A 22,460-nucleotide genomic window follows, 5' to 3' on the forward strand; every position below is an offset into this window, starting at 1 on the left:
TATCAAAGGGACTGCTCTGCCTCCACCCATCCACAAGGTTCTCAGACTGATCCTAGTAGTAGAGAGAGAGAGAAAGAGACAGACAGACACACACACACATAGCATGGAGCACGGGGTCATGAGACCTGAGCCAGAGGCTGTGAACCAAAGTCAGGCCATGTATTAAAGCAGGTGCTTACAAGTTCACTGTCTGGTACATGAACTGGGCAAGGATCCTGCTAGCACTGGTAAAACACAGGCACTTCTAAGAAGCACCAGTCATTGGGTATGTATGTAAACACATTCCAGAAGGCTAGCACAAGTACACCCCCAATCTAGCACAAGATAAGAGGATTTGACAGAAGTGATGAATAAGGATGTTTTGCCAGAGACATCAGGAGCAAGGAGGTAACAAGCAGGTGTCATGAAACACATAAGGCCATCTGTAAGTTGTTTGTCTCAGTCTATTAATGTTGGGGTACCTCGCCTTAACCCTTTGCATGGCTGACAGGACAGCAGAAATTCCACCTGCTGGCTGAGCCGCTCCTTGCCAGGGGGCACTGTGCCTGGAAGGCAATAAACCTGGCCAAGTGCCTTTGTCACTGAACTGTGCCTCTGGTCTTTCTTTATGAGTAACATCGATGGCTGCTGAATTAGCAGGCTGCACTATTTTTTAGTGCTGATAATGCCGGAGCTCCAAGAACAGAAGCACTGAGCAGCTGTAACAGCTTAGCAGCCTGGACAGCATTACCATGGTAATGACAACCCCCAGTCACCAAACCTTCCAGCCAGGCCCAAACAGAGACCCACCCCATCTCCTACCTGGTCATCACTCTCACAATGACCCTCAGCAAGTATCTATCCTCTGTCCCAGAGATATGCCTCAGTCCAATCCCCCATCCCCAGAAACACTGAGAATCACCACCCCGCACCCTAATTTCCAGGTGAGTTTCCAGTTAAAAGGCAAGGGAGCCACGACTGGTTCAAGTCCTCAGCCTCTCTGCTGAGATTGTCAATAATTGGACTGAGTTCATGGGTGGCTTCTGAGTTGTTGACATCCGTCCCCTAGCACCTGGGCCAATGCCCACCTGTGACAATTTGGGAATCTGTCCGTACAAACGTATGACTTCTGTTTGACACCGGTGGATGTTGCAGGTCCTGTGCCAGGCTGCAGACTCCATTTTGAAAGTGAGAGCTAGCTGTCCTCCCTGTTATGCTATTGCCTTTGTATTGGGCTGAAATTCCAATGCACAGTGACACAGGGCTGATAACGGATGGTCTTTAACAGAAGATATTGAAATGTAATTGCCCTAGACAGTGGACTAGCTCACCCAAGGGAACTGATATGTCAAGGTAGAGGTTGCCTGGGCAACAAAGTCACCTGACAGGGGTTTGTGTTCACATGAAGAAGCTGGCAAGGGTATTGCCTGACAGAAGGTGCTAAAAGTGATACAGAGGGATGAGCGGATCTATGGGGTCTTTGGCTGTTTTGTTTCTACCTCAAAAGGAGAAAGAAGCAACTTGGCATGCAGGGGCTGCAACAGGCAGAGGGTGTGTCAAGGTTCCTCCCCCACTCTGAACTCTAGGGTACAGATGTGGGGACCTGCATGAAAACCTCCTAAGCTTACTTTTAGCAGCTTAGGTTAAAACTTCCCCAAGGTACAAATTAATTTTATCCTTTGTCCTTGGAATATCCACTGCCACCACCAAACTCTAACTGGGTTTACTGGGAAACATAGTTTGGACACGTCTTTCCCCCCAAAATCCTCCCAACCCTTGCACCCCGCTTCCTGGGAAAGGTTTGGTAAAAATCCTCACCAATTTGCATAGGTGACCACAGACCCAACCCCTTGGATCTGAGAACAATGAAAAAGCATTCAGTTTTCTTACAAGAAGACTTTTAATAGAAATAGAAGTAAATAGAGGTAAAGGAATCACCCCTGTAAAATCAGGATGGTAGATACCTTACAGGGTAATTAGATTCAAAACATAGAGAATCTCTCTAGGCAAAACCTTAAGTTACAAAAAAGACACACAGACAGAAATAGTTATTCTATTCAGCACAATTCTTTTCTCAGCCATTTAAAGAAATCATAATCTAATGCATACCTAGCTAGATTACTTACTAAAAGTTCTAAGACTCCATTCCTGTTCTATCCCTGGCAAGAGCAGCATACCGACAGACACAGACCCTTTGTTTCTCTCCCTCCTCCCAGCTTTTGAAAGTATCTTGTCTCCCCATTGGTCATTTTGGTCAGGTGCCAACGAGGTTACCTTTAGCTTCTTAACCCTTTACAGGTGAGAGGATTTTTCCTCTGGCCAGGAGGGATTTTAAAGGGGTTTACCCTTCCCTTTATATTTATGACAGGGTGCCTGCTTGCTTTCCTGAGCCCAGATGGCCCCAGGGACTGCCAAGGGAAGAGGTTAAACTGGCAAGGGAAAAGGAAACAAGCTGACCCAGGGGGAAGAAGGCTCCATGTTGCAGCCCACAAGCCGTGCACTGAAGCAGGGCTATGGATAACCCAAGGGACCCTGACCTCAGCCCAAAGAATGCCTTGGAGCGGTGAGGAAACAGAGGCAGGGAAATGCAGGTAGGGTTTAGTGTTGTGTGTGCTCGGTATTCTCCTGTGCTTTATCTGAAAAAGTCTCTCTTTGGTGTTGAATGCTTCACAGCTACTGCCTGCCTCTGCAGAGAGTTACACTGTAAACCAGAAGCTTCACACCTTTGAGGTGGAGTTCTTGGAGAGGGTGTGTTTAAGTAACTGGGGTGTCTTAGGGAGGATCAGTTTGTGGCCTGGGGGCCCAACACAGGAAGTGTGAGGAGCTCCATTTCCGTGAAGGGGTAGCAGACTGGGAGTTGATGTCCAGGAAATGTTCCAGAGAGGCCAAGGGAGGAACCAGTGCTGCACCCCACTGAGACCCAGGGAAGTTTAAAACTCCCAGGGATCCAGAGGCTTGGATTCCCCTCACGCAGTCTGCTGGATGGCTGGAAGGGAGCACCGGCCGGATCTATGGCACCATCAAACCCATGTTGCCCAAGAACACCAATTTACATATTTTGCTTCATACTTTACTGGTGCTAATGAAACTGAGATGGTCCCTGTAACTAGTCCCCAGTGAGAGGCAAGAAGAGTTCTAACTGCCTGGAAAAAACATCTCAAGAGGCCAGAGAACAAACTTCTTCTTCGCTTTCCTGTCCCATTTTAGTCAGGGTCAGTGGCTCTTGTTCTTGGTTTCCAAGCATTCCTGTCAAGTGTATCTTCCAACCTGACACGAAACTTCTTCATGTCCTCCTCCAGCATCTCAAACCACCCTTTTCTGGGTCTTCCTCATGGTCTTTGTCCTGTGAATAGTAGATATTGTACTCTCTCAATGTGTTGTCTCACACAACCCAGCTACCTCAGTCAACACTCCTTCAGCTTTTTCCTGATGGGATGTACCTGCATCATTCCATCTCACTGATTAGCCTCTCAGTTCTGGTCTTACCCATTGTCCCCCAGAGCATTCTCATTTCTGCAGTGTGAAGTAGTCGTTCTCTCTTCCTCCTTGGCCAGCATTCTGACCTGTATGTCATGGCTGGTCTAACTATGGTCTTATACGCTTTGCTCTTTAGTTTTCTTGGCATCTTGGTACTAAAGAGAACTCATCAACTCCCTCCATTTACACACCAAGTGCTCTTCATGAGACTCTTAACATCCATTTCCACATTCCCATCAAGGCTCAACACTGATAAGAGGTATTTAAATTGTTGCATGTATTGTAACGCTATACCATCCAGCTTTACTGGCTTCTCCTTGTCCCTCTCCATGAAGCATCATGTGTATTCCATCTTTTGTCAGCTGATTTGTAAACCGTGTTCTTCTCCTGCAGCCATCCATCATTCTAGGCCCTTTCTAGTTCATGTTTATCCTTGTGACACAACATTATGTCATCCGTGAAAAGCACGCTCCATGGAGCCTCTCTCCTAATGCCCTGCCTCAGGGTGTCCATTACAATCACAAATAGGAATGGCTTAAAGCTGATCCTTGTTGTAGACCTTACGGTAAATGGCCCACTGGAGCCAGAGCTGCTCCTCACTACTATTTTGCGGCCCTCGTACATGTCCATGATCGTCTGAATATATAACTCCAGCAGATTGTGAGTCCACAGGCATCACCTCTAGGGATGCTCTTATAAGCCTTCTCTAAGTCCACAAACACTAAATGAAATTCCTTGCATTTCTCTCTGTACTTCTCCTGCAGGATTTGGGCTGTAGACACTGCGTTGATCATTGACCTTCCTGGCACAAACCCAAATTGTCTGTCACTTACTTGATGCTCCAGTTCCTCACAAAGTCTTTTCTTGATAATTCTTTCCAGTCATTTCATCATATGACTCATTTACTTGATGGGTTGGTGCCCAGAAATCTGAAAACTCTTTCTGCCCTTAAGTTCATCAGGGGGTCATAGAAGCATAGAATCATAGACTATCAGGGTTGGAAGGGACCTCAGGAGGTCATCTAGTCCAACCCCCTGCTCAAAGCAGGAACAATCCCCAACTAAATCATCCCAGCCAGGGCTTTGTCAAGCCTGACCTTAAAAACTTCTAAGGAAGGAGATTCCACCACCTCCCTAGGTAACGCATTCCAGTGCTTCACCACCCTCCTAGTGAAAAAGTTTTTCCTAATATCCAACATAAACCTCCCGCACTGCAACTTGCGACCATTACTCCTCGTTCTGTCATCTGCCACCCCTGAGAACAGTCTAGATCCATCCTCTTTGGAACCCCCTTTCAGGTAGTTGAAAGCAGCTAACAAATCCCCCCTCATTCTTCTCTTCCGCAGACTAAATAATCCCAGTTTCCTCAGCCTCTCCTCATAAGTCATGTGTTCCAGCCCTCTGATCATTTTTGTTGCCCTCCACTGGACTCTTTCCAGTTTTTCCACATCCTTCTTGTAATGTGGGGCCCAAAACTGGACACAGTACTCCAGATGAGGCCTCACCAGTGCCGAAAGAGGGGAATGATCACGTCCCTCAATCTGCTGGCAATGCCCCTACTTATACAGCCCAAAATGCCATTAGCCTTCTTGGCAACAAGGGCACACTGTTGACTCATATCCAGCTTCTTGTCCATTGTAACCCCCAGGTCCTTTTCTGCAGAACAGCAGCCTAGCCATTCGGTTCCTAGTCTGTAGCGGTGCATGGGATTCTTCCGTCCTGGGTGCAGGACTCTGCACTTGTCCTTGTTGAACCTCATCAGATTTCTTTTGGCCCAATCCTCCAATTTGTCTAGGGCCCTCTGTATCCTATCCCTACCCTCCAGCATATCTACCATGCCTCCTAGTTTAGTGTCATCTGCAAACTTGCTGAGGGTGCAATCCACGCCATCCTCCAGATCATTAAGGAAGATATTGAACAAAACCGGCCCCAGGACCGACTCTTGGGGCATTCCGCTGGATACCGGCTGCCAACTGGACATGGAGCCATTGATCACTACCTGTTCAGCCTGATGATCTAGCCAGCTTTCTATCCACCTTACAGTCTATTCATCCAGCCCATATTTCTTTTACTTCCTGGCAAGAATACTGTGAGAGGCCGTGTCAAATGCTTTGCTAAAGTCAAGGAATAACACGTCCACTGCTTTCCCCTCATCCACAGAGCCAGTAGGGGAACCCAGGCCTGCCCACTCCACTGGGTTCCAGCTCAGGGCCTCAAGCTAGAAAAACTGGATCAGCATTTGTCGACTCTGGCTGTGCCCTGAGCTCCTTCCTACCTTCCCTCAGGTTTCTGCAAGCTTTTCAGCCTGGTGCTCTGGTTGTCTCTTTCTAGGGTGTTGTCCCTCCTGGCAGGAGTTCCCTTCTCCGCCTGCTCACTCCTCTGGCAGGTGCCACGGCCCTCTGCTTCTCGGCCCTTTGATACTCCCAGCTGTGGTGAGGTTGCCAATCAGCAGGGCCTGTGCTAAACCTTTGCTTGCTGGGCCAGCGTGGGGTACATACACCCCATTACAGTCAGTAATAACGACATGCTTAAACATCCCCTTTAGGCTTGAAGATAGAGACCAATGTCTTGCAGGCTTCTCTGAGTAGTTACAACAGCTCCTGAAGAAGCTTGTAGAAGGAAGATAATATGGATGGTGAGCGTTCAGTTGTTGTGACCTGCCCTGGATGTGCCATGTTTGTCTTTCTTCCACAGGACAGAAGCGACTTTGTCTGTACAAACTGAAAGCTGGTCTCCATATTGGAAGAGAAGGTTCAAGGTCTGGAGAAACAAGTATCGACCCTGCGTTACATAAGAGAAACTGAAGATTTTCTGGACAGATGTCAGGATATGCTTCTATGGACACAATGTTCTGAAGATTCAGAGCAGGCTGCACAGCGGGGACATGAGGACGGTGAAGAAATTTGGCAGCATGTGACCTCCAGAAGAAGAAAGGGGAGCGTCCATGTACTAGCAGGGCAGATACAGGTAAGTAACCGTTTTCATGTTCTCTCCACAGGTACTAATGCGGAAAGTGGACTAGATGATACATCTGAGGGAAGGGAGCAGAAGGAGACTCCACCGACTGGAAGGCATGAGATGCGCTGTCCTAGGGTTGGGGGTTCCACGACCACCGCTGCCAAGAGAAGGAGGTGGGTGGTGATGGTCGGGGACTCTCTCCTCAGGGGGACTGAGTCATCTATCTGCCGCCCCGACCGGGAAAACTGAGAAGTCTGCTGCTTGCCAGGAGCTAGGATTTACGATGTGACGGAGAGACTGCCGAGACTCATCAAGCCCTCGGATCGCTACCCCTTCCTGCTTCTCCACGTGGGCACCAATGATACTGCCAAGAATGACCTTGAGAGGATCACTGCAGACTACGTGGCTCTGGGAAGAAGGATAAAGGAGTTTGAGGCGCAAGTGGTGTTCTTGTCCATCCTCCCTGTGGAAGGAAAAGGCCCCGGTAGCGACGGTCAAATTGTGGAAGTCAACTAATGGCTACACAGGTGGTGTGGGAGAGAAGGCTTTGGATTCTTTAACCATAGGATGGTGTTCCAAGAAGAAGGAGTGCTAGGCAGAGACAGGCTCCACCTAACAAAGATAGGGAAGAGCTTCTTTGCAAGCAGGCTGGCTAATCTAGTGAGGAGGGCTTTAAACTAGGTTCACCAGGGGAAGGAGACCAAAGCCCTGAGGTAAGTGGGACGTGGTATACCGGGAGGAAGCAGAAGCAGGAGAGCGTGAGAAGGGAGGGCTCCTGCCTCGTACTGAGAAAGAGGGACGATCAGCGAGTTATCTCAAGTGCCTGTACACAAATGCAAGAAGCCTGGGAAACAAGCAGGGAGAACTGGAAGTCCTGGCACAGCCAAGGAATTATGATGTGAGTGGAATAACAGAAACTTGGTGGGATAACTCGCATGACTGGAGTACTGTCATGGATATAAACAGTTCAGGAAGGAGAGGCAGGGCAGAAAAGGTGGGGGAGTTGCAATGGTAGGTAAGGAAGCAGTATGACTGCTCAGAGCTCCGGTATGAAACTGCAGAAAAACCTGAGAGTCTCTGGATTAAGTTTAGAAGTGTGAGCACCAAGGGTGATGTCGTGGTGGGAGTCTGTTATAGACCACCGGACCAGGGGGATGAGGTGGACGAGACTTTCTTCCGGCAACTAACGGAAGTTACTAGATCGCATGCCATAGTTCTCATGGGAGACTTCAATCACCCTGATATCTGCTGGGAGAGCAATACAGCAGTGCACAGATAATCCAGGAAGTTTTTGGAAAGTGTAGAGGACAATTTCCTGGTGCAAGTGCTGGAGGTCGAGTTCAGGATCCTGACACAAGGGAAAAAAGAGAGCAGCAGAATACAGACTCTGGACTTCAGAAAATAAGACTTTGACTCCCTCAGGGAACTGATGGGCAGGATCTCCTGGGAGAATAACGTGAGTGGGAAAGGAGTCCAGGAGCAGGGACAAACCATCCCGATGTGTAGAAAGAATAGCAAATATGGCAGGCGACCAGCTTGGCTTAACAGTGAAATTCTTGCTGATCTTAAACACAAAAAAGAAGCTTACAAGAAGTGAAAGATTGGACAAATGACCAGGGAGTATAAAGATATTGCTCAGGCATGCAGGAGTGAAATAAGGAAGGCCAAATCTCACTTGGAGTTGCACCTAGGAAGAGATGTTAAGAGTAACAAGAAGGGTTTCTTCAGGTATGTTAGCAACAAGAAGAAAGTCAAGGAAAGCGTGGACCCCTTACTGAATGAGGGAGGCAACCCAGACTAATCTGATTGCCTTCTATGATGAGATAACTGGCTCTGTGGATAAGGGGAAAGCAGTGGACATGTTATTCCTTGACTTTAGCAAAGCTTTTGACACTGTCTCCCACAGTATTCTTGTCAGCAAGTTAAAGAAGTATGGGCTGGATGAATGGACTATAAGGTGGATAGAAAGCTGGCTAAATTGTCAGGCTCAATGGGTAGTGATCAATGGCTCCATGTCTAGTTGGCAGCCAGTATCAAGCGGAGTGCACCAGGGGTCGGTCCTGGGGCTGGTTTTGTTCAATATCTTCCTTAATGATCTGGAGGATGGTGTGGATTGCACCCTCAACAGGTTTGCAGATGACACTAAACTGGGAGGAGAGGTAGATACACTGGAGGGTAGGGATAGGATACAGAGGGCCCTAGACAAATTGGAGGACTGGGCCAAAAGAAATCTGATGAGGTTCAACAAGGACAAGTGCAGAGTCCTGCACTTAGGATGGAAGAATCCCATGCACCGCTACAGACTAGGGACCAAGTGGCTAAGCAGCAGTTCTGCAGAAAAGGACCTAGGGGTTACAGTGGACAGGAAGCTGGATATGAGTCAATAGTGTGCCCTTGTTGCCAAGAAGGCCAATGGCATTTTGGGCTGTATAAGTAGGGGCATTGCCAGGAGATCAAGGGACGTGATCGTTCCCCTCTATTCGACATTGGTGAGGCCTTATCTGGAGTACTGTGTCCAGCTTTGGGCCCCACACTACAAGAAGGATGTGGAAAAATTGGAAAGTGTCCAGCGGAGGGCAACAAAAATGATTAGGGGACTGGAACACATGACTTATGAGGAGAGGCTGAGGGAACTGGGATTGTTTAGTCTGCGGAAGAGAAGAATGAGGGGGGTATTTGATAGCTGTTTTCAACTACCTGAAAGGGCGTTCCAAAGAGGATGGATCTAGACTGTTCTCAGTGGTAGCAGATGACAGAACGAGGAGTAATGGTCTCAAGTTGCAGTGAGGGAGGTTTATGTTGGATATTAGGAAAAACTTTTTCACTAGGAAGGTGGTAAAGCACTGGAATGCGTTACCTAGGGAGGTGGTGGAATCTCCTTCCTTAGAGTTTAAGGTCAGGCTTGACAAAGCCCTGGCTGGGATGATTTAGTTGGGGATTGGCCCTGCTTTGAGCAGGGGGTTGGACTAGATGACCTCCTGAGGTCCCTTCCAACCCTGATATTCTATGATTCTATATGTTCTCCCTTCATCAGGCATTTTTCCAGTTTGGAGGATAAAGTTAAAGTAGTTCATCATCATCACCACTTCCTCACGGCTTGATGCCAGAGAACAAACACCACAAAATTCAGGGTCACCCAGCAAAAGGGTCCTACCTTCATAGTAAGGCTTTAGGTCACTCTGGATGGATAGCGGAAGGGACTCGTAGACAGCCATTTTCTTCTTAAGGATCTCTCTTTCCAGGGTCCTCACGATGACGTTTGTCTGTGTGAATCAATTTAAAGCATTTGCCATTATCTTTTCAATCCCTCATTTGTAAAAACGATCTGAATAAACGGTTTGGAAGAGGAGACCTGATCAGGGATTTCGGGGTGGGGAGGTGCTATGCTTATTGGTTAGACCCAGAATCAAGGTGGAATATGCAGGTGTGGGATTCTTAAGGCCAGAGTTTTAGATACAAATATGTGAAAACAAACAGCCTGTGAGCTCCACATACCTTTTCCCAGCTTAAAGGCTAAAGAGCACCTGGTGCCTTCTAACTAAGGAGTTAGAAGGTTGGCTCTTGAAGATTTCCTGGTTGGGGGCGCAGACTTTGAGTCTCTGCTGAGTTTTCCACCTGGGGGCTGCGGGAAGCCGCGTGGGCCGAGGGATGCGCTGGCTGCCCTTCCCACAGCCCCCATTGGCCTGGAGCGGCGAACCGCGGCCAGTGGGAGCCGCGATCGGCTGAACCTGCGGACGCGGCAAGTAAAGAAACCGGCCCGGCCAGGCTTGGACTTGCCCTGAATAAGCGGTGGACCGGCATTGAGAACCACTGCTCTAAGTTATACCAGGGCCAAACCAGTCCTGGAGTCAAAGTGATTTCTTCCCCCCACCCTCTTGGGTCCTGTTCTAAACACAACTCTGCTGCACCTGAGAGTCTGGCCCTGCACGGATGCCAGGTAATAAATGCTAAACACTGTGTGTTGGCTACAACATACAGCTGTTCATGTCTCTTATCAGTGGGTCAGAAGGCAGAGTTCATCACAGAGCCAATCTCACAGAGACTCCCTGAGAGTCCCCATCAACCATTGTTACTCTCCCATTGTTATCCCCATCCTGCAGCCCTCCTCGGCCCTGCCAAGCAGAGGGGCAGGATAGCAGGATGACCCTTACCCCAGATGTGCTGGCTGGCAGGGCAGAGCACTCACTCTTATCTTAACCTCAACTTACTTCCTCAATGAAGAAGTTGAGCTTGCAGTGGTCACTGGTCACTGGGCTCTTCTTCCCAACCTCGCGGATTTTCTCCTGCACCGAGTCTTTGAACATGTCAAGGCAGGGTTTCAGCGAGGCTCTGGTTCCCTTTTGGATCCTAGTTGGATAATAAAATATGAATCATTAAAAAGACAAATGGGCTCGACACAGCTGAGTGGGGAGGTAGGAGGAGAAACAAAGGTGGCTCTAAGACATCTATATCCCCCCCCTCCAATCCCACAGCTGGCCAGGTGCCATGCTGACTCTGGCATACGCTAGAGCAGCCACAGGGCTAGTCTAACATCCCTGGACTGATCCCCTGAGAACTGTTCTGTCAGCTCAGGATCACTTGAATCCAGTGCACACAGGTGCCTATCACACTCCCTCCCTCCCTCCGCTCAGCTCCAGATCACCCTCTTCGCTAGGGCTAGGGGCAGCCGATGGTGTAAAGCTGGAATAGTTGGGAGAGTCCCCTAGGTGAGAGCAGTTTTAAGTGCCCTTTACACCAACCTTGTCCAGGCTGAGGATGTGATCTTAACAGTTTAATTCTCTGGGAAGGAGTGAAAACCCAAACACACCTTTCTATAGCAGCTGGGTTAAACACTTTGACCTCCCCAGCTCTGCAGCAGCCACACCTCCACTGCCTCAGCTACTGAATCATAGACTATCAGGGTTGGAAGGGACCTCAGGAGGTCATCTAGTCCAACCCCCTGTTCAAAGCAGGACTGATCCCCAATTAAATCATCCCAGCCAGGGCTTTGTCAAGCCTGACCTTAAAAACTTCTAAGGAAGGAGATTCCACCACCTCCCTAGGTAACGCATTCCAGTGTTTCACCACCCTCCTAGTGAAAAAGTTTTTCCTCATATCCAACCTAAATCTCCTGCACTGCAACTTGAGACCATTACTCCTTGTCCTGTCATCAGCTACCACTGAGAATAGTTTAGATCCATCCTCTTTGGAAACCCCTTTCAGGTAGTTGAAAGCAGCTATCAAATCCCCTCTCATTCTTCTCTTCTGTAGACTAAACAATCCCAGTTCCCTCAGCCTTTCCTCATAACTCATGTGTTCCAGTCCCCTAATCATTTTTGTTGCCCTCTGCTGGACTCTCTCCAGTTTTTCCACATCCTTCTTGTAATGTGGGGCCCAAAGCTGGACACAGTACTCCAGATGAGGCCTCACCAATGTCTAATAGAGGGGAACGATCACGTCCCTCGATCTGCTGGCAATGCCCCTACTTATACATCCCAAAATGCCATTGGCCTTCTTGGCAACAAGGGCACACTGCTGACTCATATCCAGCTTCTTGTCCATTGTAACCCCTAGGTCTTTCTCTGCAGAACTGCTGCCGAGCCATTCGGTCCCTAGTCTGTAGCGGTGCATTGGATTCTTCCATCCTAAGTGCAGGACTCTGCACTTGTCCTTGTTGAACCTCATCAGATTTCTTTTGGCCCAGTCCTCCAATTTGTCTAGGTCCCTCTGTATCCTATCCCTACCCTTCAGCGTATCTACCACTCCTTCCAGTTTAGTGTCGTCTGCAAACTTGCTGAGGGTGCAATCCACACCATCCTCCAGATCATTTATGAAGATATTGAACAAAACTGGCCCCAGGACCGACCCTTGGTGCTTCAGAATTGAAGTCTGACCTCCTGCACATTGCAGGCCACAGAACCATCCCCCCAAAATCCCCCCAAGCCCTACACCCCCTTTCCTGGGGAAGGCTTGATAAAAATCCTCACCAATTTGCATAGGTGAACACAGACCCAAACCCTTGGATCTTAAGAACAATGAAAAAGCAATCAGGTTCTTAAAAGAAGAATTTTAATTAAAGAAAAAGTAAAAGAATCACCTCTGTAAAATCAGGATGGTAAATACCTTACATGGTAATCAGATTCAAAACATAGAGAATCCCTCTAGGCTAAACCTTAAGTTACAAAAAGACACAAAAACCTGAATATACATTCTATTCAGCACAACTTATTTTATCAGCCATTTAACCAAAACAGAATCTAATGCATATCTAACTAGATTGCTTACTGACTTTTTACAGGAGTTCTGACCTGCATTCCTGCTCTGGTCCCGGCAAAAGCAACACACAGACACAGAGAACCCTTTGTCCCCCCCCCCCTCCAGCTTTGAAAGTATCTTGTCTCCTCATTGGTCATTTTGGTCAGGTGCCAGCGAGGTTGTCTTAGCTTCTTAACCCTTTACAGGTGAAAGGGTTTTTCTCTGGCCAGGAGGGATTTAAAGGTGTTTACCCTTCCCTTTATATTTATGACACCACCATTTACACTAGTTTAAACCTCTAAGTGATCCATGCTCCATGCTGCAGAGGAAGGCAAAAAACCCAAGGCTCTCTGCCAATCTGACCGGGGAAAGAATTCCTTTCCGACCCCAAATATGGCGGTCCATTGGACACTGAGCATTTCAGCAAGACACACCAGTTAGACACCTCAGAAAGAATTCCGTGTAGTACTTCAGAGCCCTCCCCATCTAGTGTCCCATCACCACCATTGGGGATATTTGCTACTAGCAGTCAAAGATCAACTACATGCCATTGTAGGCCATCTTATCAAACCATCCCCTCCATAATTTATCAAGTTCAGTCTTGAAGCCAATTAGGTTTTTGCCCCCCATGGCTCCCCTTGGGATGCCGTTCCAGAACTTCACTCCTCTGATGGTTAGAAACCTTCATCAAATTTCAAGCCTGAATTTGTTGATGGCCAGTTTATATCCATTTGTTCTTGTGTCAACACTGGCCCTTAACTTAAATAACTCCTCTCCCTCCCTGGTGTTTATCCCCCTGATGTATTTATAGAGAGCAATCATATCTCTCCTCAGCCTTCATTTGGTTAGGCTAAACAAGCCAAGCTCTGAGTCTCCTCTCATAAAGTAGATTTTCCATTCTTTGGGTCATCTTAGTATTCCCTCTCTGCACCTATTCCAGTTTGAATTCATCATTCTTAAATATGGGAGACCAGAATTGCACACAGTATTCCAGATGAGCTCTCACCAGTGCCTTGTATAATGGTATTAATACTTCCTTATTGCTACTGGAAATACCTCGCCTGATGCATCCGAGGATCACATTAGCCTTTTTCATGGCCACATCACATTGGGTGCTCATAGTCATCCTGTGATCCACCAATACACTCAGGTCTTTCTCCTCCTCTGTTGCTTCCAACTGATAAGTTCCCAGCTTATAGCAAAAATTCTTGTTAGTTCCTAAGTGCATAACCTTGTACGATGAAATTTCATCCCATTTCTATTACTCCAGTTTTCAAAGATTGTCCAGATCCAATATGATATTCTGGTCCCACTCTGTATTGTCAATACCTCCTAACTTCATGTCATCTGCAAATTTTATTAGAGCACTCCCACTTTTTGTGCCAAGGTCATGAATAAAAATGTTAAATAAGATGGTTCTCAAGACCAATCCCTGAGGAACTCCACCAGCAATCTCCCTCCAGACTCACAGTTCACCTTTCAGTATGACATGTCGTAGTCTACCCTTTAACCAGTTCCTTATACACATCTCAATTCTCATATTAATCCCCATCTTCTCCAATTTATCTAATTTCCCATGTGGAATTTATCAGATGCCTTTCTGAAATCCAGGGAGATTAGATCCACTGCATTTCCTTTGTCTAAAAAAATCACTTGTTTTCTTAAAGAAAGAGATCAGGCTGGTCTGGCACGATCTACCTTCTGAAAACCTCTGTTGCATTTTATTCCAATTTCTGTTTACCACTATGTCCTTAACTACTTTCTCTTTCTTTTGTTCTAAGACCTTGCATACAACTGAGGTCAAACTAACAGGGCTGTAGTTTTTCAGATCTCTTTCCCCCCCTTTCTTAAAAACAGGTTGTCAGGGTTCCCTCCCCACTCTGAACTCCGGGGTACAGATGTGGGGACCCACACGAAAGACCCCCTAAACTCATTTCTACCAGCTTAGATTAAACCTTCCCCAAGGCACAAATCCTTTCCTTGTACAGTATTTCTGCCACCACCAAGTGATTTAGACAAAAATCCAGGAAAAAGGGCCACTTGGAGTCCCTGTTTCCCCAAAATATTCCCCCAATCCCTTCACCCCCTTTCCTGGGGCAGCTTGAGAATAATATACTAACCAATTGGTTACAAAGTGAGCACAGACCAAACCCCTGGGTTTTTAAGCACACTGAAAATCAATCAGGTTCTTAAAAGAAGAATTTTATTTTTTAAAAAAAGTAAAAGACTCACACCTTCAAAATCAGAATGGAAAGTAACTTTACAGGGTAAATAAAAAGATTTAAAACACAGTGGATTCCCCTCTAGGCTTAGGTTCAAAGTTACAAAAAACAGGAATAAATCTCCCTCTTAGCATAGGAAAAATTCACAAGCTAAAACGAAAGATAATCTAACACATTTCCTTGCCTTTACTCACAATTTCTGTAATTTTATATGTATCATTTCAGGTATCTTTTCAAGAGATGGCTTACCTGCTTGGTCTCTCTCTCTCTATCCAGAGAGGGAACCAAAAAAAAAAAAAAAAAGAGCACAAACAAAACCTCTTCCCTCCCTCCCAGATTTGAAAGTATGTTCTTTCCTTATTGGTCCTATTGGTGTATTTTGGTCAGATGCCAACCAGGTGATTTGAGGTTCTTAACCCCTTACAGGTAAAGGGATTCTGTACTTCTGGCCAGGAGGGATTTTATGTTACTGCATACATAAAGGTTGTTACCCTTCCCTTTATATTTATGACACAGGTACTATATTAGCAGTCCTCCAGTCATAGGGTAATACTCTTGAGTTTTCCAGATTCATTAAAAATCCTTGCTATTAGGCTTGTGATTTCATGTGCCAATTCCTTCAATATACTTGGATGGAGATTATCCAAGCCCTCTGATTTAGTCCCATGAAGCTGTTTAGTTTGACTTCCATCTCAGATGAGGATAAGGAAGTACAGTAGAAATTACCACATTTCCATTAGCCACCCTGTTACTACCCCTGAGCTCCTCATTTGCCTTAGTAAAAACTCAGGCAAAGTATTTGTTTAGGTGTTAGGCCATATTTAGATTATCTTTGATCTCAACCCATCCTCCATGTTTAGTGGTCCTCCTTCTTTCCTTGTTTTCTTTTTGTTTATATGGCTACAGAACCTTTTACTATCGGTATTAATTCCCTTTGCAAGGTCCAACTCTGCTTGGCTTTGGGCAGTTCTCACTTTTTCTCTACACTTTCTGACCTCCAAGAGGTAGCTTTCCTTGCTGATCCTTCCCATCTTCCATTCTTTGTAGGCTTTCTGCTTTCTCTTCATCACCTGTCTGAGATACTTGTTCATCCAGCTTGGTCTGGTAATGCTTCCCTACAAATTTCCCCCCTTGCTTGGGATCCAGGCTTCAGGTAGCTTCTGCAACTTTGATTTAAAGTAATCCCAAGCCTCCTCCACATTTAGATCCTTCAGTTCTTCACTCTTCTGTGAGGTTCTCACTACACACTAATACCAAAATCTAAAATGGCATCACCCTCTTGTGGGTTCGGTGACTCTTTGGCGAAGAAATCTGTCAGCCATCACATCCAGGAAAATCTGGGCCCAACTATTATTACTAGCACTTGTCCTCTAATCTATATCTGGGAAGTTAAAGTCTCCCATAATCACACAATTCCCAGTAGTATTTATTTCACAAAAAACATTAAAGAGGTCTCTATCCAGATCAAAATCAGATTCTGGGGTCTGTAGCAGATCCCCAGCGCTAACCCAGTAGAGCCTCTGGTAGCTTTCTTCCTCAAAGTGATTTTGACCCAAAACAGACTCTGTTTTATCCATTCCATCACTCCTAATTTCTTTACAGTCTGCCTCATCATTAAAATACAATGCCGCTCCACCACCTTTACCTTTAGTTCTGTCTTTTCTGAACAGCACGTACCCTTCAATACCTGTATTCCAGTTGTGACTACTATTCCACCATGTTTCTGATATCCCTATAGTGTCTGATTTCACTTCCTGCACCCGTAGGTGCTCCATGTTGTTCCTCAGGCTCTTTGCATTGGTGTACAAACATCTTAACTGTTGTTGATTGGCTTTGCCCAGATTCCTCACCCAATTGGGTACAATCATTCTACTGCCAGTATCGCCCGTCTGTTACCTTCACAGGTATTGGCAGTATCTTTCCTGTTAATGTCCATTCTCCTACCTACTGCTGTATTCTGTCTTTCTTGGTTTTCCTCCTGGTTAATATTAGAATCAGGCGTGGAGATTACATGAGCATCTCCCAACCCCCTCCCCCAAGTTCCTCGTTTAAAGCACTTTTAATCAGTTGCGCCAACCAGTTTTAATCAGTTGCTCGGGAGGGAGAGAGCCTCCTGATCTGCCCTGCCCCCTGCTGAGATGCCCCACACGCTGCTTGTCTCACATCGTGCTTCCTCCCCTTAGCCATTTGCAACATGTGCAGAAGTCTTGTCCGAGGGAGGCAGAATTTTCCAGAGGCCGCTGTGGTGCCAGATCAGCCTGAGCTGGCTCGAGCTGACTGGTTTTGTGAGTGGCAGCAAACAGCTGGCAGGCAGGTGGTGGGGGCATTTTTTCCTCAAGTCACAGCAGCCTTCTCAGAGCCAGGTTAGGAGGCAGAGCAGGTCACAGAGGGCTTCTGGAGGGCTCCAAGCAGGGCCACACGGGGATGCAGGAGGGGGGCTCCAGGCGGGGCAACATGGGGATGCAGGAGGGGGTGCTGAAGATTCTGTGCCTAGGGGCGCGTAAATTGTAAATTCAGCCCAGCCCATATCTTAGCGCCCATCAGACAGCACACCCTTCTTTTCTCCGGATCAGCTCTGGTGACAAGCCTGTCTGTTCTTCTTAGTAAGGAGCCCCCAATCAGATGGATCTGCCTCATCTTGGAGGTGGTGCGATTCTCCAGCCTTTTTTCTGGCTGCAAGTCCTCTTGTCTTTTGTTCTCTCTTGCAATCTTCTGCAAGTCATCCCCAGGAGGATAGAGGCTCTCTCTATTGACTCTTCCCCTCTGCTTTTAGGGCTAGCCACTCTTCTCTTCTTTCTTGCCCTCTCACCTTCTGTTACTGCCTGCTGTGCCCCTTCTTCATTCTCCAGCTCAGCAAATCTGTTCCTGAGCTCTATTTCCCCTTCACTAGCCAGTCTTTCCTCTGCCTGGTTCTTGTAGGAACATGCTTCCTCTGGCCACTTTCTTCACCCAGCAGCCTACCCTCACAGTTCTCCAGTCCAGCTTGCATCTGAGAGTCTTGACTTTTCCCTTTAGCTTCCTCTCACCTTCTCTCTATCATCCACTCGAATACCCTTTGAAATTCAACTTAGTTTCCACTTGCATCTCCAAGCCTTGGATCTTCTCTTCCACCAGCTCTATGGTGGCATTTCATGCAAATGAAGCTCTTTTCAGGTACCCGCTCCAGGATAATGTACAACCTGCAGCTTCCACATCCAGTCATCTTCTTTGTCTCTTCCATTCCTTGGGTCACTACCACTGCTGCCTTTGTATCTGTCATAACCTTCCTGCTTAAGGTTCTGTCAGGTGGAAACAAAAAACAAACAAACACCAAACACCACCTCCCGCAAGCTCCCCTTATAAACTCCCACTCGAACTCCCCTGTTTTCTGTTCTGTTTGCTCACTCCTGTGCCACTGACTGGCTGCTTTGCTGCCTTTATAGGGCTCCTAATCAGGGAAGTCCCACCCTCTAATGGGGGAAGGCCCATCCCCTAATTAGGGCTCTGCTATGATGAAAGGCTTTACTTCTCTCATAGCACACTGGCCCCTATCAGCCCCTGCAAACTGAAACAACCACCACCACCACACAACACAACACACAACACAACACACAAGAACCCGCTCACTTCCCCTAAGGAACAGGGGCTTGCCTCCTCCCTTCTCCTCCAATGGAACTCCCACTTAAATTCCACTGGTTTCAGCTCCGTTTGCTGGTTCCTGTGCACATCGCTACAGCTAGGGAGTTCACCTGGTTTCACAGACACTTCCTGGCACTCCTCCTGGGTTTAACTAGGGTGCCTGGACCAATCAGGGGCCACGAGGGAAGCTGTCAGTCTGGCCTTCCCAGGTGGTACTTCCTGTGCTGTTTATCTCCATGGTTCTCAAACGTTTGTATTGGTGACCTCATCCACACAGCAAGCCTCTGAGTGTGACCCCCTCTTATACATTTAAAACACTTTTTATCATTGAACACTATTATAAAGGCTGGAGGTGAAGGGGGGTTTGGGGGCGGAGGCTGACTGCTCACGACCCCCCCATGTAATAATCTCACAACTCCCTGTTTGAGAATCCCTGGTCTATATGATAACACATGTAGCCCGACCGTGGCCGCTGGGTAGTCATGTGGAGGTGTCAGCCGTCCTGTACACCCAGGTTCTAGTCCCCACAGAACCTCACGTCATGCTCCAGCTGGAATGGGGTTGGGGAGCTGGTGGGGGACTCCACCAGACTGGGTTACCCAGGAGGGCCAGAGAACAGGGTTCTGCAGGATCCTGAGGCCAATGGGGAGCCCAGACAGCCCTACCAAAGGAGGCTCGGTGTCTTTGCAGCCTGAGTGGGACAGGGCTCCTCTCACCTGAATATGTTTGCGAACTTTGGGTTGATTTTGTCATAGATGGGCTGAGCGAGGGTGACATTCAGGTCTATGCGGGCGAAGACCCGGGACGCATATACACCATTCTTCTGGCACACAGCTTTCAGGGTCTTGTGGAAGCCTCTGTAGCCAGTGTCTCGCTGGATAATTGGAAACACAGTTGTAATGAAATGGGTATGGGATACATTACATACAATTTGTATTACAGTAGGACCTATAAACCCGAGTTAAGATAGGGCCCCATTGTGCAGGGAGCTGTACATACATGCAGAGGAGCTGGAAGGTGTAATTTCGAGCTGAAATAGACATATCCACACTAACTCTGATCTGCCCAAGACCCTAGGTATGTACTTGGGGCAGCTAACCCCCAGGGCCGGTGCAAGGATGTTTTGCACCCTAGGCGAAACTTCCACCTTGCGCCTGCCCCCCCCCCCCACCCTCAGCCCTGCAGCAGCTCCCCCCTCCGCCCTGAGGTGCCCACCCTGCGGCAGCTCCCTGCCGCCCCCTTCCTCCCTCCCCTTGGCCCAGGGAGCTGTGTGGCAATTCTCCGCCGCCCCCTCCCTCAGCCCAGGGAGCCGCATGCGGCAGCTCCCCGCCCCAGCTCACCTCTGCTCCGCCTCCTCCCCGAGCACGCCGCCGCTTCTCCCGCCTCCCAGGCTTGCGGCACCAATCAGCTGTTTGGCGCACGAGCCTGGGAGGGAGAGAAGCAGAGTGGGGCGGTGCTCAGGGGAGGAGGCGGAGCAGAGGTGAGCTGGGGTGGGGAGTGGTTCCCCTGTGCACCGCGCCCCCCCCCATTACTTGCTGCAGGCGGCCCTTCACCCCCCCCCCCCGCCCCAGCTCACCTCCACTCTACCGCCTCCCCAGAGCGCGCTTTTGGTCGCCCCCAACCACTTGGCGCCCTTGGCGGCCCCCTTGTTCGCTCAGTGGTTGCACCGGCCCTGCTAACCCCCCAAACTCCCAACACCCGTGCCACCACTGCTACACTTCTATTTGTAGTGCCTTCACTCGATCAGATGCCAGCTGCAGTGTAGATGCACCCATAATGAGAGACAGGCTCTGTCCTGAAGAGCTACTCTAACCCATGTGCTTTACCCTGAAGCATTTGACTTTGTCCCATCACGGGAGGCGGGTGATACAGTGGGGGAGAGACATGGATCTTAGCTGGTTATTCTGTGTCTTTGCAGAGACATGAAGACATGCAGAGAGCAGGGCAGGACAACTCCGAAAGACTCAGAAACTTCCAGAACAGGGCATGGCAGTTATCTGATGAGCTCAGTAGTGGTTAATGAGGCTGTGTAGCTTTGCAGGTCATACCCAAGTCACCTCTGAGAGCTGAGCCAATCAGCGAATGGGGGAAAGTTATAAATAGAGGAATTAAAAACAGCCCTGTGGACTCAGCAGCTGAGCGAAGCAGGACCAAGAACTGAAGTTGCTGTGAGGGCTGGTTTCAGAGGAACAGCCGTGTTAGTCTGTATTCGCAAAAAGAAAAGGAGTACTTGTGGCACCGTAGAGACTAACCAATTTATTTGAGCATGAGCTTTCGTGAGCTACAGCTCACGAAAGCTCATGCTCAAATAAATTGGTTAGTCTCTACGGTGCCACAAGTACTCCTTTTCTTTTTGCTGTGAGGGCTGGGTCCCAATCCCTGCACCACTCCGGGTACAGGTCAGTGCTATTCCAGCTTTACTTACTAGGGAAGTATTAGGATAATATTGGTCCATAGTGTGACGTTGCACTCCATATGCTTTATAAAAATATGCTTGGAATGTGAATATAATGTAACTGGAAAATGCTTTATGCAAAAGGTCTCTTGTAAGGAATCATTACAAATCTTATAATCTACTGAGTGTGTTAATCCTATTTGTATGAATGTATCATTCTTGTATCTGAAGCTAGAAATATGAAGTATTACTCTGAAGTCTTATTGTAATTATGTAAAGTGTGGGCCATTAATGGTGGTTTAGAATCTTGATGGCTCCCATTGACCAGGACAATTGGTTGTAAATGGCTCTGTTTCTTGTAAGCCTTCCTGTATACGTGGGAGCCAGCCAGTGGGTAATGAAGTCTCACAGGCCATGTGAACATGTCATATGATACTGGAATCCATCTTAAACCTGGTGTTTTTCCATTTAGAAGGAGGGGTGGAAACCCAGAAAGAGACAAAGGATTCCCTCCTTGTGCCAAAGCTATAAAAGGGGGTGGCACAGAACACAGTCATGAGAAATTCCATAGTTACCACCTGAGCTGGAACTAACAAGAACTGTACCAGGGAAAGGATTGGGTGCAGACTAAGAAGTAGTCTAGTCTGTGAAAGAAGCTAATTGGAACATCTCTGAGGGTGAGATTTATCTGTATTCAGTTTCTTTACTGTATTAGGCTTAGACTTGCATGTTTTGTTTTACTTTGCTTGGTAACTTACTTTGTTGTGCCTGTTATTATTTGAAACCACTTAAATCCTACATTTTATACTTAATAAAATCACTTTTGTTTATTATTAAACCCAGATTAAGTGATTAATACCTGGGGGAGCAAACAGCTGTGCATCTCCCTCTATCAGTGTTATAGAGGGCGGACAATTTATGAGTTTACCCGGTATAATTTTTATACAGAGTAAAACGGATTTATTTGGGGTTTGGATCCCATGGGGAGCTGCGTGTCTGGGTGCTGGAGAGAGGTGACCTGCTGAGCAGTTTTTAGCTAAAGTCTGCAACTTTGGGGGCGTGGACCAGACCTGGGTCTGTGTTGCAGCCGGCTAGCGTGTCTGGCTCAGCAAGGCAGGGTTCTGGAGTCCCAAGCTGGTAGGAAGGCTCAGAGGTAACCTCAGCACATCAGGTGACAGTCCCAAGGGGGTCTCTGTGACCAAACCCGTCACACACAGTGATGTGTTTTATGGACCTAGAAGGAGAGCGGGGGGCGGGGGAACATTTATTACCTTTAGTGGTGTAGCCCATTGAGCTAGCTTAGCCTTTTATTTTACTTAGCAGTAACGCAAGGAACCTACAGGCCTGTATCCTGTAAGGCACTGACTTAACCACCTTAGGATAAGTAAAGTACGCCTATGACCCTTAGCATAAATAAAATGGCCCGACAGTTCTCAGTTCCCCAAAATCTAGGGTAATAGCTTGCTCAAGAGAGGGAGTTGGTATTTAACGATACCAGGCAACTGCAGAAACTAGAACTGATACTGGGCTGGGATATTTTAGGATAGAATTGTTGGCAGATGTTTAACCACAAACTTG

The 22,460-nt window shown here is 47.6% G+C and overlaps 1 protein-coding gene across 1 annotated transcript in view; it reads right to left on the minus strand.

Moving 5' to 3' along the window:
- Positions 1–22,460, minus strand: part of NUGGC (nuclear GTPase, germinal center associated) — an 85,567-nt gene that overhangs the window by 16,967 nt on the left and 46,140 nt on the right. The window contains exons 14-16 of the mRNA XM_075126294.1: positions 19,204–19,361; positions 10,622–10,760; positions 9,568–9,676 (exon numbers count right to left, since the gene is read on the minus strand). Of these exons, the coding sequence (XP_074982395.1) occupies positions 9,568–9,676; positions 10,622–10,760; positions 19,204–19,361 (406 nt within the window). The remainder of the gene's footprint in view (positions 1–9,567; positions 9,677–10,621; positions 10,761–19,203; positions 19,362–22,460) is intronic.

This window comes from Caretta caretta, chromosome 3 (genome assembly GCF_965140235.1).
Source record: "Caretta caretta isolate rCarCar2 chromosome 3, rCarCar1.hap1, whole genome shotgun sequence".
In the NCBI taxonomy this organism is placed as follows: Eukaryota; Metazoa; Chordata; order Testudines; family Cheloniidae; genus Caretta; species Caretta caretta.